The sequence below is a fragment of the Zootoca vivipara genome, chromosome 9, assembly GCF_965207765.1.
Source record: "Zootoca vivipara chromosome 9, rZooViv2.hap1.1, whole genome shotgun sequence".
NCBI lineage: Eukaryota > Metazoa > Chordata > Lepidosauria > Squamata > Lacertidae > Zootoca > Zootoca vivipara.
In genome coordinates, this window is record NC_142592.1 from 44,522,157 (window position 1) to 44,537,124 (window position 14,968).

The 14,968-nt window shown below is 48.1% G+C and overlaps 1 protein-coding gene across 1 annotated transcript; it reads left to right on the forward strand.

Annotated features, from left to right (window-relative positions):
- The first annotated feature begins 1,380 nt into the window (after positions 1-1,380).
- Positions 1,381-14,627, forward strand: ELFN2 (extracellular leucine rich repeat and fibronectin type III domain containing 2). Its single transcript, XM_088652101.1, has one exon. It carries the CDS (start codon positions 1,974-1,976, stop codon positions 4,380-4,382), a length of 2,409 nt encoding a protein of 802 aa, XP_088508227.1. The 5' UTR covers positions 1,381-1,973; the 3' UTR covers positions 4,383-14,627.
- Positions 14,628-14,968: the final 341 nt, after the last annotated feature.

Consider the following 14,968-nt stretch of genomic DNA (forward strand, 5'->3'; position numbering starts at 1 on the left):
TTCAGCTCCCATCAGCCGCAGTCAGCATGGCCAATGGGGCAGGGATGATGGGAGTTGGAAGGCACCATGTTGGTTATCCCTGAACTAGTTAGACCTTTGAATAGACCCAGCATGGCCCTTCCTATGTTTAAATGTCAATAGGAATATTGCCTCCAATGTCAGTGGAACCAGAAGAAAGAAATCAAGGAGCTGTACTAAAGTAACTTAAATTCTGAACTTGAGAAGCTAAATTCTGCTGTCTGGTCCAATTATGCAAGTTGGCACATTTCTGCTGGGAATGGCAAAGCAGCAAGGGCTATTCAGGTCACTGAATCTTCACACGCTCCCTGACCACTGGGAATTCTCCTGCTCCTTAGGTTTCACCAGGCATTGCATTTGCAATTTCAAGCCTACTGTATCGTTGAGGACCAGAAACTTGGCATTTTGAAAGGGGGACAACGTTTAGATTCTCAGCTTGCCATACTGCACCCCGCTCCAAATTCCACACTGCCAAGGCCCGACCATTCACCAAATAGCAAAAAAATACACACTGCTTTGGGGCTAAGGGATGTGGAAGCACTTCAGTAAACTCAGATGTGTAAAGAGGAAACCCGTTAATCACCACAACATCTTTATTCCAAAGGGGAGAGTCGACCTCCTGAGGACTGCTAGCTATGTGTGCTGTTGACACATCTCCCTATTCCTCAGCATGCATGGAGCCCAGCTGTGACCATCACAGCTGTACAGTTTTCTCCACCAATTAAAGGTTCTCCCCCCCTCTAGTCTGCACTCACCCAGACCATATTACCCCCCCCCCAAAAAAATCTCTGCTAAGGCGAGAGAATTATTTTCGGAATGAGAGCAGTTATACAACAAATGAATTATTTATCTTTTTTGCATCAAGGAAGAGAAAAGCATTTAGTTAGGACCCTTATTTATTTATCTTGAGTGTGTGTGCGTATTTGTGCACACAACAGAGAAAGAGAGAAATTGTTTTTACAGGGACAGCTGAAAATCCCCATTGAAGGGAGGGGTATGTTAAGCTGTACGAAACACAGCTGTACATCCTCCCCCCCCTTCCACTTCATTGTCCCCATCTTCCACTTTCTCTGCTCCCCCTCCTCACAAGACTCTGATTTTTGTTACATAACAGACCCAAGTACCCTTCTGGCTATCACTGATATACAAGATTATGTTACAAGGGCTCCCTTCGCCAAAGCTTACCGACATAGAAAGCAATGCTAATCCAGCACATACGCCCCCCCCTTGCATCCTCATCGCTCTGCGCTCGGCTTCTCCCCATCCCTGTGAAACTAACAAACCTAGCTGTCTTTTTTCATATTTCAAAGCCCCCCTAATTGATGCCTCTTCTTGTCTCTTGTGTGTTTCCTTTCCAGATTTCAGCGACAGATGGATCTCTCTCTCCCTCCCTCCCTTTTTGCCTCCATCTCCTTCTCCCCCCTCCCAACGTTCTCCGCCTCTCCCTACATTTTTTGTTTGTTTGTTTGTTTTCAACACGTTTGATCTGAAGTTCTGAAGCATCTCGGAGGGGACCCACGAGAGGAGGAGGAGGCGGAAGCTGCACCCAAGGAGTGTCAGCGACACCAAGGCGGCACTGCCTTGTTCTCCCACCAATTGCATCATGGTGTTGTTCAGGCGAGGCTGTGGAGGAGTCACACAAAGAAGATCTGTTGCTGAACGTTTCATTTTTGTTTGGCTTTGAGAAGAAGCATAAATATAGAGAGATAGCTATCTTTCCCCTCCGAGTACAATTTTCACTCCACAGTTAGTCAGTGTTGTCACTGTGTGTGAAACAGGGCACGTATGACAATGGTGGCGTCCAACAGAACTGGGGTGCTCGTGCCCTTCGATTGCTAAGCTCCGAGGGCGTCAAGTCGCCCTCTTGACATTTCCTTCTCAATTCTGTTGTTGTTGTTGTTCTTGTTGTTGCTGGGTTTGCCTCTTTTAGCCTAAAGGGGGCACTGTAGCCCAACATGCTCCATCTGGGATTCTGGGTGGCTACCCTGCTCTGCATTTCTGCCCCCAGCAGTGTCTGGAGCGACTGCTGGCTGATCGAAGGAGACAAAGGTTACGTCTGGCTCGCTATCTGCAGCCAGAACCAGCCTCCGTACGAGACCATCCCCCAGCACATCAACAGCACTGTGCACGACCTGCGGCTGAATGAGAACAAGCTCAAAGTGGTGCTCTACTCCTCCCTCAACCGCTTTGGCAACTTGACGGACCTCAACCTGACAAAGAACGAGATCTCCTACATTGAGGATGGAGCCTTCCTGGGGCAGTCAAACCTGCAGGTGCTGCAGCTGGGTTACAACAAGCTCACCAACCTGACAGAGAGCATGCTGCGCGGCATGGGCCGGCTCCAGTTCCTCTTTGTGCAGCACAACCTGATTGAGGTGGTCACCCCCACTGCCTTCAATGACTGCCCCAGCCTCATCAGCATCGACCTGTCCTCCAATCGCCTTAGCCGCCTGGAGGGAAGCACCTTCACCAGCCTCAGCAACCTGATGGTGTGCGAACTGGCTGGGAACCCCTTCAACTGCGACTGCAACCTCTATGGTTTCCTCATGTGGCTGGTGGCCTTCAACAACGTTACCAAAAACTATGACCGCCTGCAGTGTGAGACTCCCCGGGAGTTTGCCGGCTACCCACTTCTCATGCCTCGGCCACACCACAGTCGCAACGCCATCACCATCTTCAAGTCAATGTGTGGGGATGGCAATTACCCATTGATCTCCAGGATCAACCCCACACCATACCTCCCAGATTCTCAGAGAGAGGAGGACAATGCTGAGAACTCAGGCATCAGCCCAGACTTCCTCTCAGTAGAGCCTCCAGCGTCTTCCACCACGGATTCCTCCTACATCCCCAGCATCAAGCTCCAGCAGGTGACTATCACCTCAGCTGCCTTGGTGGTGACCATCCCATTCCCCTTCAGCAAGATGTACGTGCTGGTCCAGTACAATAACAGCTACATCTCTGATGTAATGACTCTGAAGAAGAAGAAGGAAGTTGTCACTCTCACCCACCTGAAGGCTCACACAGACTATACCTTTTGTGTGGCTTCCATACGCAACTCCAAGCGCTATAACCACACCTGCCTCTCCTTTGCCACCAGGAGCAAAGGGAGAGAGGAGCCCATGGCCAACACATCCACCACTACCCATTACATCATGACCATCTTAGGTTGTCTTTTTGGAATGGTTATTATCCTTGGCATCGTGTATTATTGCCTGAGGAAGCGTAGGATGCAAGAGGAGAAGCAAAAGTCCCTCAATGTCAAGAAAACTATTTTGGAGATGCGTTATGGCTCAGATATTGATACCAGCTCAATCGTACATCCGTCACAGAAGTTGGGGGAGCCACCTGTCATCCCTGTCTCACGGATGTCCTCTCTTCCATCCATGATTGGGGAGAAGATGCCCTCATCCAAATCCATGGAGGCTGGCATGGATACTCCCAAGGTCACCACCAAGGGCAATTACATTGAGGTTCGGACAGGTGGCGGGGATGGGCTGGACAGGTCACAGCGGGATGATGACCTGCATGAACTGGACAATGGGCAAGGTTCAGCCGCCGAAATCTCAACAATTGCCAAGGAAGTGGACAAGGTGAACCAGATAATCAACAATTGCATCGATGCCCTCAAGCTGGACACAGCCTCTTTCTTGGGGGGAGGGGGTGGTGTTGACTCTGACATGGCTTTTGAATGCCAGTCCATACCAGCCGGTTCCTCTGTTGGGCTGGAGCGGCCAAGCTTCCTCTCGCCACCCTACAAGGAGAGCTCCCACCACCCCCTGCAGCGCCAGCTCAGTGCAGATGCTGCGGTGACCAGGAAAACCTGCAGCATCTCCTCCAGTGGCTCCATCAAGAGTGCCAAGGTCTTCAGCCTTGACGTACCTGACCACCCACCTTTGAGTAAGGCAGACTCCAAGTACATTGAGAAAGGAAGCCCACTCAACAGCCCCTTGGATCGTCTTCCCCTCGTGTCCCCAGGTGCCATCCACCACCTGGAGGTGAAACCACCCTACCACTGCAGTGAACACCGGCATTCCTTCCCAGCTCTCTACTATGAGGAGAGTGGCGACACCTTAAGTCAGAGGGTGTCCTTCCTTAAGCCGCTCTCCCGGTCCAAGCGGGACTCTACATATTCTCAGCTCTCGCCTAGACATTACTTCTCGGGCTATTCCTCCAGCCCAGAGTACTCCTCAGAGAGCACCCATAAGATCTGGGAGCGTTTCCGGCCTTACAAGAAGCACCACCGAGAGGAGGTTTACATGGCGGCCGGCCACGCCCTGCGGAAGAAGGTCCAGTTTGCCAAGGACGAAGACCTGCACGATATCTTGGATTACTGGAAAGGTGTCTCTGCTCAGCAGAAGTTGTGACTCTCTCATTAAAAGAAAGAAAATTGAAACACACAAACACACACACATACACAAATTAACCCACCTGACTGTGAAAAACAAAAACAAAACCCTGATAAAAGAAACTGAAAACCATTTCTTAAAAGTTTACAAAAATGAACAGGAAAAAAGCCCCGAGTAAAATGAATTGTCTCTACTGTGTTACGGGGACCACTGTTATCTCGTTTGGATTGGTGGGAAGGAGACACTTGCTTTTATATTGAGGTGAAGAGAAGGGGGTGACTGTTAAGGGAGATACTGGGCTGGTAGGTAGCAGAAGTGGCAAGGGAAGGATGCTAATCAGGCACAAGCTAAGACAGCCGACGTGATTTTTCTGTTCCGGTTTGCTATTTTGTTCCAGAAAGAGAGGATTTTGCTCATTCCCCAGACAAAAGGGAGGCAAGGAAGGGGTGATGCCTCCTCATCCTTCCCTTCCTTATACTTAAAGGGGCTCTTAAAAAGGTTGCCTTAGCGCAGCCCTCCCCAACCTGGTGCCCCTCACAGGCTTTGCACTATGTCTCTTACCAGAGCCAGCCAGCATGGCTGTGGTGTCCAAGGCTGATGGGAATTATAGCCCCAAACATCTGGAGAGCACCAGCTTGGCAAAGGCTGCCCTAGCATGGGAGGCACTTTCCTGTGAGTGGATCTCCCACAGCTGGGGAAGCATTTCAGCAACCCAGCCATGCGGCCGAGGGACAGTAGTGTGAGTGCCGGATGTGGGATTAGCAGCCTGCAGAGAGTACGAGTGCCAGTCTCATGGGAAAGACCCAGGTGGGCAACCTCTGCTGATGTGGTTGGATCATTTAAGGTTAACCTCAGCTGCGTTGGCACAGCTTGTTGAAAAGTGATCCCCATTGTTTCAAGGGCCTCAGAGTCCAGATGAAGACATGTCCTCTCTGTGCTCAGAGAGGTTTTCTAGGCCTGCTGCCCTGCTGCCACCTCCTCCATATATCCATATATGCGCAAGGACAGAAGCAAAGAGCAAAAAGGGAGGCTTTCTTAACATGTCCTCACCTGCCCATGAACCTTGTGTGGTGTAGGCTGCCCCAAGATGGCTTGGCTCCCTCCACTCTGGAAGGGGCTGGGAGATGGCGCATTAGTAGTAGTAGGGCCCTCCCCATACCCTTCCTCATTTGTTAGGAAGAAAGAGCATTAGCTCATAAGGTGCCTCTCTGCAGGCTGTTCAGTTGTCTTCCAAGAGGAGAGGGTGATTGTGCTGCCTGACACATGGAAAAAGGAATTGCCAAGGTGAGGGGAAGGGAAGGAGGGCAGCATCTGCAACCCCTCTATGATCTCAAGGAGCCCTGACCCCGGATACGCTTGGCTCGCGGAACAGCACACAACCCCATCCCAGAATACGTTGGGCATCCTGCAGAGCAGAGTCTCATGACAGACAGACAGACAGACAGGCTCTCATCAACTGCTCCTTACACTGAAAGAATGTCTGTGATCAGCTATGAGGTCCTTGGTGGGCAAGGCGAATCTCCAATAGGCTTCCTTTACACCTCACTGCCAGAACTTGACCTAAGTAGGGATAGAGGAAGGGAATCTATCTAACACTCTGGATATATACACTATACTGCAGCAGTAGCTAGCATAGTGCCCTCCAGATGTTGGGACCACAACTCCCACCATGCCTGGACATTGCCTATCCTGGCTGGGGCAGATGGGAGTTGCAGTTCAACAATATCTGGAGGCCACCACATTGGCTGTCCTTGCAGTGCAGGATGCTGTTACGCCGGAACCCTGGATGGAAGCAGAGAGGGTTAAAGAAGTCCTAAAGGCAAGGTGCTTATTCTACACTGCCTTTAAAAATATTCAAGGCAGTGTATAAAGGGTTGGATCAGAATGGGAAAGCATAGGCACCCATCAGTTAAACTGGTGGGCAGGCCAGGCTCAACCGCTGACCTGCCACCATGCTGCCATAACCTGTTCTTCATGCCCATTGAATAGAACAGAATATCTTTTATTGAAGTAGTATTTAGGCTATAGCAGCGCTAAGTGAGATGACAAAAATGTATGAAGATAATATGCTGATATCAGATATTGCTACTTAGATCCCATACCCATTTCTTCCTTGCAGATGCAGGTGTTCTACTCCTGACCACCATACTTCTTTTTCCCCCTGGGAAAGGGTGCCAGTGGCCAATGGGAACAGCAGAGACAAGGTCAATGCTGTTTGTGTCAATGGACACAAAGAGGCACAGGCTGAGTGCACTGCTTGGAGTTATTCAGCAGCTCCGATGTGGCCTCAAGCTGCCAGGAGATAAGAGATTGTTTAATCAAGGAGAGCTGGTATAGAATAGGAAGCAAGCATGAGATACCTAGGTAGCACCCCTGCAGAGTGTGACATTATAGGTAATTTACTAAATCTAAATAGCAGAGCCACTCTGTGAAGGCTCTGTTCTATAGAGGTGGTGATAGGGAATGCTTTATCAGTTCTAGTGCCAAGCATAAAGCGTCTCCACTCCCTCTTGCCCTCCCTGCCTTGCTCTGTCTTATTACACCGCTTGATAAGGCGTACCATCCCTCTGCTCACCACCATGAAGTTTCCTCACATCTCTACCTTGCATCAAAGCTCCATAGCTTATAGCCCCCCCCACTACCTGCCTGCACATCAGAACACATCAACAAAGCACAAGTTACTTCAGCCAAGGAATCTCCTAGCAATTCCTTTTTAGTGATGGAACTCCATCAAGCAAGTTGTTGTTTCAGGAGCCATCACTGGGGCTAATGCCTCTTCCCAAGATCTTCTCTTGGCAGTGTTGTTCCATTAGTAGAGCTGGCCCAAAGGAGTCCTGGATTCTAGTTCTCAAGCACCAAACTAGAGTCTTATTCCAGTGCAGGAAAAGAAGTGTCACTGCTCCCAACAGGGACCCCAGATGTAGACACTCAAGGTAAGCATGGCCTTGCACAGCCAGGGCTAATCTCTCTGCATCTTGCAGTATTTCTTCTTCCCGATTGTCTGCCTGCAGCCAGCTGCAGCAGGGATAACAGTGTAAAGCTGACTTTAAAAATGTCTGATCTAGCAAACTAAGAGGCAAGCAGCTGAGTGTATTGGGAAGTGGCTGGGTAAGTGGGCTCTGTGGTTAGGGAACTACCTTTCTTCTGAAAAGGCAGTTGTAGTTGAATGGCCAGTGCTTACTGGGTTGCTGTGGGGAGAACTCTTTCCTCACCTCACCTCCACCTCTGATACATGCTATGCTTCGCACGGCAATCATGGGAGGACCCTTCTCTTACCTGAGCAATAGTGTGGATAGCAAAAGCAGTCTGGGCTGGTAGTGCCATCCAATGATTGGCGTCTTAAATCTCAGGGATTTGTTTACCATGGAAACAAGTGGAGGGGGCTGAGATCCTGGAGATACATCCTTGGTAGGAACTGAATAGAGATGGGTTCTTTCTTGATTGATCCAACGGAGCTTCTCCTCCATCACCCTAAGAGATGTATGCTTTTGGGTGACGACAGGGAGGAATTCCAAAGACAAACCCCCAAGAGTAAACACTTGTTTGGGATTTGGAGACAATCTGTCTCACTCCCAGAGAGGATATGGGGTCGATCCCTATCTGTGGAGTAGATCCTTCTTAAAATTCCAGGGGACATGTCTGAAATATTTCCTTTACAAGATCTTGCCAGGAGCCCTCGGGAGAAATATTGGGGGCATGCTCACCGTGAGTATCTTCCCCAGTGAGAGAATCCTGAAGAAAGCCTAAGGAAAAGAATGAAAATTGTTTGAAGATTACTGAGGGAGATGGGCATAACATCCGGTGGGGGTTCCGGTGGGAGCGGGGCCAAAGTGCATTCCCGCTGAGTCCCAGTGGATTCATGAATGAAACCCCCGACTTCTTGCAGAATCCCTTTTGCATGCTGGCATGTTTCCTGTGTTGTGGGAAGTTTTGCAGTGCAGTGACCCTAGGCAGATATTAACAGCAGGACCAAACACAGTTTATGACTCCCCTAATGCACTCGGGTCTGAGTAAAGGGTGTAGGGGGCATCCTTGATAGCAGGTGTGATATTTTTGCCAGGAGAGGAGATGTTTCAGCATGACTCAAAAGTGGCAATGGTTGTGTGCGCTGGACTTGTTGAGGACCTGGAACATTCAGCCATGTAGATCCATCAACCATCATATACGGGGAAGTGTTGCTGGATCATTTTGGTGTCATAGGATCACCCAAATCCACCTAGGACAGGATACCTGTGCCATTTAATATGTGCGGAGATGGGAGAAATTTGGCAGCTTCTCCCACACTCATGCTGCAGCGGTGGCAGAAACTGCACCAGCCAAAATTCTCCCATATTATGTCGCTATTAAAAGGTACACCAAAGCCACCCCAGATAGATTTTCACAACCCTAGGGAAATGAGATAACTTGCCTTCTGACTCGGAATCAGGGTAAAAGGCAGTGAGGGTGGAAGGAAGGTGCAAACAAACCCTGTTTCCCACTTCCACTGCTTCACCCCAGCCTCCCCATCCCATAATCTCTTATTGTGGAGCAGGTTGCGATGAAATCATACGTAAGAGGCTGTGTGCTGTGTGTTGCCATTGATCTCTATTTCCTCCATCTCTCTGAAAAGGGAAAAAAAGGATTCAGATTAGATCATGGGTGGTGGTGGGTACATAGCAAGCCCAGGATCTTCCAGAGCTGATGGAGGACAGAACTGTTCCAACAGGCTAGGAGTGGAGAGGGGTGGCAAAGGGAGAGGAAGGCTTGCTCTAACTCTCTGACCAACCCTTTCCCTGCTGCTAGATGAGACTGTGAACAACCACAGAGTACATGCACACAGTCCGAAAAGAGGAGATTTAAGCGTTATATTTGCATGATGATTTTAACTGTATTTTTCTGAGCAAAAACATCTTTTGTGTATGTGCTGGTTTGTCGAGACTAAACCTAACCATGCTCCTTTGCTCCTTCCTCCCACTTTGCCTCCAAATTCCCCATATGCCCTTGACCGCCATTGTGATTTGACAACTTTGGGAGGGAGTGGATTCCAAAGATGACCCAAACCAGGTGCCACCAGCAAAATAGCAACCCCGACTTCCAATGCAGTCCACCCCTACAGGCAGACTGCCCCTTTGCAAGCATCTGCCTTTGGCCTGGATGACTTTCTGAGGCCAAAATGATGGCACCAAATCTTCAAAATGGGCTCATCCTGTGGTAGTCATTTACCCTCATGAGTCTTGATTTCATAGAAACGCTTGTGAAGTGAGGGCTGCCACGTCAAGGGAAATCCCAATCCTTGGCCAAACATCTGTTGCTAGGGTCATCCCAGCGCAGAACCAGAACCTTTAGCTTTAAGGGCACCTTAATTGGGAATTTGCAGGCCTCATCCAAAGCAGTGGGGGGGGGAATCTCCCCTTGACTCCAGTAGGTTCTGGTGATGAAGCTTCCTCATCTCTTTGCGGTGACTGAGTAACGAAGCCACTGTGTAGCTCACATAATGATCTTGATCTCCACCTCTTTGTGGTGGAGAAATGCACTAAAGGCACCTCCCCAGAGTGAGCTGATCATTCTTGCCTTGGAGTCCTGAAATACCTGGGGCAAGTTCAAGAAGAAACCAGACACTTTTATCCTAGAAAATTCTTGCTTTGTTTTCTTTGATGGGCTTGGACCTCGCAGCCACCAAGTGATGGAGACCTTGCTTAGACTGCTGGGAGGAAGAGAAGGCCAGAGTTGGATTCGTACTCCCCTCTGAAAGGCACTCTGGTTACTTCAGTGGTAGAGAAGAACCTAAAACTGACAGTGGACCAGATTCTTCCCAAAGTGGCTCTTCGGAAGGAAGGACACCTGTTCCACATGGGAGGTGTGGGGCGTACAGCCCATCCTCCTGTGACTGAGTTGGAAGAAGAAGATAAGAATCTGGAGTGTATCACACATCCTCTAGCAATGACTCAGGAGAAATCTCCTAGGAGGATCAGGAGTACAAGGGCAAAGTGGGCTTTCGTACAGCACCTACAACCTGTGATAACACTGTGCTGCGATTTTGATCTCATTGGAAGATGCCACAGGCACCGCCTCTGCAAATACTGCAGTGCCACCCCCAGCTTCATTCTTTGCCATCTTGCCTCCTGTGCCAGATAATTTCTCCTGAGGTGGGCTTGAAATATTCATGAACGACAAATGGAAATTTATGTCAAGGAATCTTGGCTGAGGTGGTGTCGATGTGTTTGCAATGCTAATCAGCCCCAATACTTAACTAGAGGCTCTGAGAGGCCAGGTGGGGGTGGGAGAGGTAATAGGAAAAGGGACCCCCAAAAAATTAAGGTGATGATATGTGGTGAGGGAAAGCGAGAGGGGTGGTGACAGAAGATCATGACAATAGAACTGGAAGAGAGGCATAGGAAAGCCAAGATTGTGGGACAGGAATCAAGAGGCAGAGATATGTTGGACTAACAAGAGGAGGAAATATCTGTTTGTGACTCAAGTTCAAGTTAGTACTGCTGCTCCACAAAACCAGCATAAGGAAACTTTCAGGTGCCTTTTTCTGGCTACCAGCACTCTGAGCTGCCCAGTACAGTGATGAGAAAAAGATTGTTGAGGATACTCAATACAGGTGGATGGGGTCACTTGGAAAAGTTGCAAAAAAGAAAAGTCAAAAGCACAGCCTTCTGTAAATGTAATGGCTACCATCCAGTATACCAGTCTGTTAGGAGACTGGAGACCTTGTATCGTCAAGGTGCCTGTTTATGAATCTGCTGTAGACAAGTGACCCTGCACTAGCTTGAAGCTTTGATTTTCATCCTAAGCTTCCCTGAGGATTGCACAGAAGTTCTTTGTCTTTTCATCAAGCTACTTTGTTCCAGCTCCTCTCCTGCTAGGCCAAAAACAAACACAGGATGAAACTTGAGATAGCTTTGCCCTACCTTGTGCATGAAAAGTTGTCACACAACTTTGGAGAAGGTCAGATATGAAGAAAGATCAGTTTCACTCAGCTTCTGGGAAGCCACACTATATAAATATTGGGGGTTGACAGGGAAACACAGAAGTTTGGGGGACAGCGAGGGACATCTGAGAATGGAGGCTAAAAAATGCAGAACACAGTGGTAATTAGATCTTTTAAGGCCACAATGGATCACTGTGGTCATTTGGGCTATTTTACTAGCTCAGAGCAGTTAGAGACATGTGGATGAGCTCTCCCAAACTTGTATTGGATTAACTAATTATTATTATTTTGAGATATTCTGAAAAAAAATGAAAATCTCAGATCATTTCTCCAAGCCAAGCCAAGAGCTTAGAAAAATCCCCAACCCCACAAATTGTTGCAGTCCCTGAAAGTTTTCCCCAGCAGCAGCAGCAGCCACCGCAGCCAAGAACCTCCCCAACACATGTCTTCCTTTTACTTGACGCATGATGCATGAGGGGAGGATCTTTCCATTTCTGTCACACTTTTCCCACTGCAATTGCAGCAACTCTTGGGAGAACCACATCTTCCGTGGCCTTCCGAGTTTTTGCATCCTGTTACACCGCTAATCACATCAGTGCAACAGAAGGGGGAAGGGGAAAATATTCCCTCCAGTCATCTTACTTTCTGCTGTCCCTGGCTCTAGAAAGGTAAATGAAAGGAAGAGTGGAATGGTTTGAGAAAACTGGAACTAGTAGGGCAGGCATTAAGTAACTACGAGAGATAGCATTGATGAGAGCGGGGAGGCTAGGAATTCTTTTCTGGCTCAGGTTTTAATCTGAGCCAGAGAAGATGTAATTCAGGGGCCATAAAACTCACCTCTCCTTTGAGATGGGTTTTGATGAGCCTTCCGAAATCTGATTATGATCCTATGTTCGGAGAACTTCACTGGCATCCCTACTAACAATTCTCCACAGAAATTACTATATCTGTTCCAGAAAAAAAGTGATAAGAAAAATAGGAGAGGAGGTCGTAGGATATAAAAGGAGGGGATCGTGAAGAAAGAGTGACATAGTGATGAAAATGAAGAGGAAAAATGTGTATCTTAGAATATATAAAATGACTAGAAAGAAAGGTTGATTGTCCAGACAGTGGGGCGTGGAGGTTCTAGTTAAGAGCATTGGATCTCTGTAAGTGCTGATCTGTGTACTGAACACTGCATGATACTTTGGCAAATCAATGTATGTTCCAAGAGTCTTTGTAGGACAGCAATGGGGAACCTTTTGCTCAGAGGTAGGGCAGTGAATGCAGCCCTCCAGCCCCCCCCCTCTGACCCACAGAACTGTTCCGCAGGCCACACATACATGTGCTTATTTTTAATATAGTTGCTTACATTTATATCCCACCAATGTACATGTGGTTCTCTGGAAATCAGACCCAGACCTCCTTAGCTTCAGGAAGGTGGGGGCCTCATGTGCCTTCAGACCATGGCCTCTACTCGGCCCATACCCCTCCCCCAACACCAACCCTGCTCCATGCCCTCCCCAAGTGCTTTTCCCTGCCTGGACTGTGTCCTTGAAGTATGGCCAGCACATTTTGCTTGCCTGGATGTAGAGGTTTGGATGTTTGTTGAAACCTGGTTTTTGCGGAGCTGGAATGAGCCAACTCTACAAAGGTAAGAGTCATGTCCGTTGCTTCAACTTTTGCATTCAGTCCTGTCCTCGTTGACATATGGTCCCACCCCAGAAAGTTTCTCATGAGGGAATAAGTCCCTCACCCAATAAAGGCTCCTAGCCCTGGTAATAGTAGAACATTGTAAAGCAGGGCAGCCTTCTTGCCCATCTCTGCTGCTGATCCAGTGGGAAGTCCTCATTTGATAAGACCTCCATTAGGAACCTGGGCAAGGACATAGTGTAGTGTTGGGGGGGGGATGAGGTGATGGAGGAGGAGACAAGGAACGACAGGATTAGGAAATTTAATGAGGTGGAGATGGAGAGAAGAATGGAGCAAGTTGGAGGATAAGTGATTTGCGGAATCCAGTTACCAGTTCTTGAAATCCAGAGCCTAATTCTATATACTCTCATTAAGCATAATCTCATCAGTTGACATCCTAGCTGAAATAGACATTGCAAGATGCAACCAAGTGCATAGTATACAAGACAATATGCCAAGATGAGCATTCCATGTACTAAGCACCAGAAAGCCCAGCTCAGCCAAATCTCATTGAGAAGAATGCAGCCACCGAAGGACATCAAGAACTGCTTAATGGGCTCCATCTTCCTTGCCCTGAGCATATGAAAGGACCAGCAAAGATAGCATGTGGCAAGCCCATTTATCAGATGGGGGTGGGGAATCCCTTTTTAAGTGGCGGCCATCACCCACCGATCGACAGCCATGACACTGCGCACAGACGAAAGTGCAACCCTTCCAGGATCAGGGACAACAGCCTCCCTAGAGTCACGGTGTATAAACTACAACACAGGGAAGTTGTTCTTTAATGAATCTCACTGTGAAATGTTTTGTACTGAGTTTTTCTTTTATTTGGGGTTTTTTTGTGGGCTTTGAGGAAACTTTCATCCCCCACCATGCTCTTTGAACATTCCTGCTTTTTTTGGTACTTTGTGGAGATCAGCTCCACGAAGCAGATCTTCAGCCACCTTGGGGATCTCTTCATCGATGTTCCTTCCTTTCTGCTGTGAACTGGAATAAAACATCTACCCCTTTCTGTCTACTGTATCTTGTTCAGGAAGATTTAACTCCATATACTTCAGGGCAGGAAACCCACAGTGGAAGACGACTGCAAATGGAAGGTCCTTCCTCCCAAATACACACATCTCCTTTCCATCCTCTGGAGGGATGAATTTCCTTAGATCCTCGCCTGCTCCCCCACCTCCATTCTTGGCCTTTGATTCCAATATGAGGCCTTGCTTTCAGGTGACTCCTACACTCCCAATCGATACTACGACATGAGGAGAGGGAGCCAGTTGTAAGAGGGGTGGAATCCCTGCGTAGCCCTGCCACCCACAAGCACAGAATTGGGGTACAAGAGCAGGGGGTAGTACCCCCTCTCCTCCCAGTCTCCCCCTGAATTCCCACTTCTGCTCCCCTGCCCCTTGAATGTAATACACAATTGGAGGCATCTGCTGGTTTGGGTCCTCACCAGCCATTTGGGTTCCCTCCTCCTCCTGTAATGATCCTGTGAATCTTGGTTGTGTATGGAGATTTATTTTTTGAAGTTTGATTTAATTTTAGGTTTGAGTTTTATTTGATATTTCTTCCTCCCTCTCCCCCATCCTACACACATTTTAAACTGAATGGCACGAAATTGTTTTCCTTGAATCGGAGATTCCTGTATGGAGAAAATCAATTTCTATATTTGCAATAAATTTCTTATTAAAAAAAAGAAAAGAAAAACGAGTTAAGAGTATGACTGGGACTGCTTACCTATTGTTGCTCTCCTTCCATTTGCTTGCTGGGAAAAACACAAAAAACATTTTACAGGTGATGAAGATTATTGTGAATGTGGAGAAATGCTCCTTGGTTGAAACTGTCCTGGCAGAGACAAGATAATTATAATGGGAAGATGAATGCAAGATAAAAGCTGCACTGGGGCGGTGGGGCATGTGCTCAGCATCCTGGAGATATCTCATAACAATATGACACATGCACACACCACACAAATACACACTTTGTTTCACTACACTGTGCTACATGGAAAAGAAAAGAAAAA

Coding starts and splice junctions, on each gene's coding strand:
- ELFN2 (XM_088652101.1), top strand. CDS start 1,974: ATGCTCCATCTGGGATTCTGGGTGGCTACCCTGCTCTGCATTTCTGCC.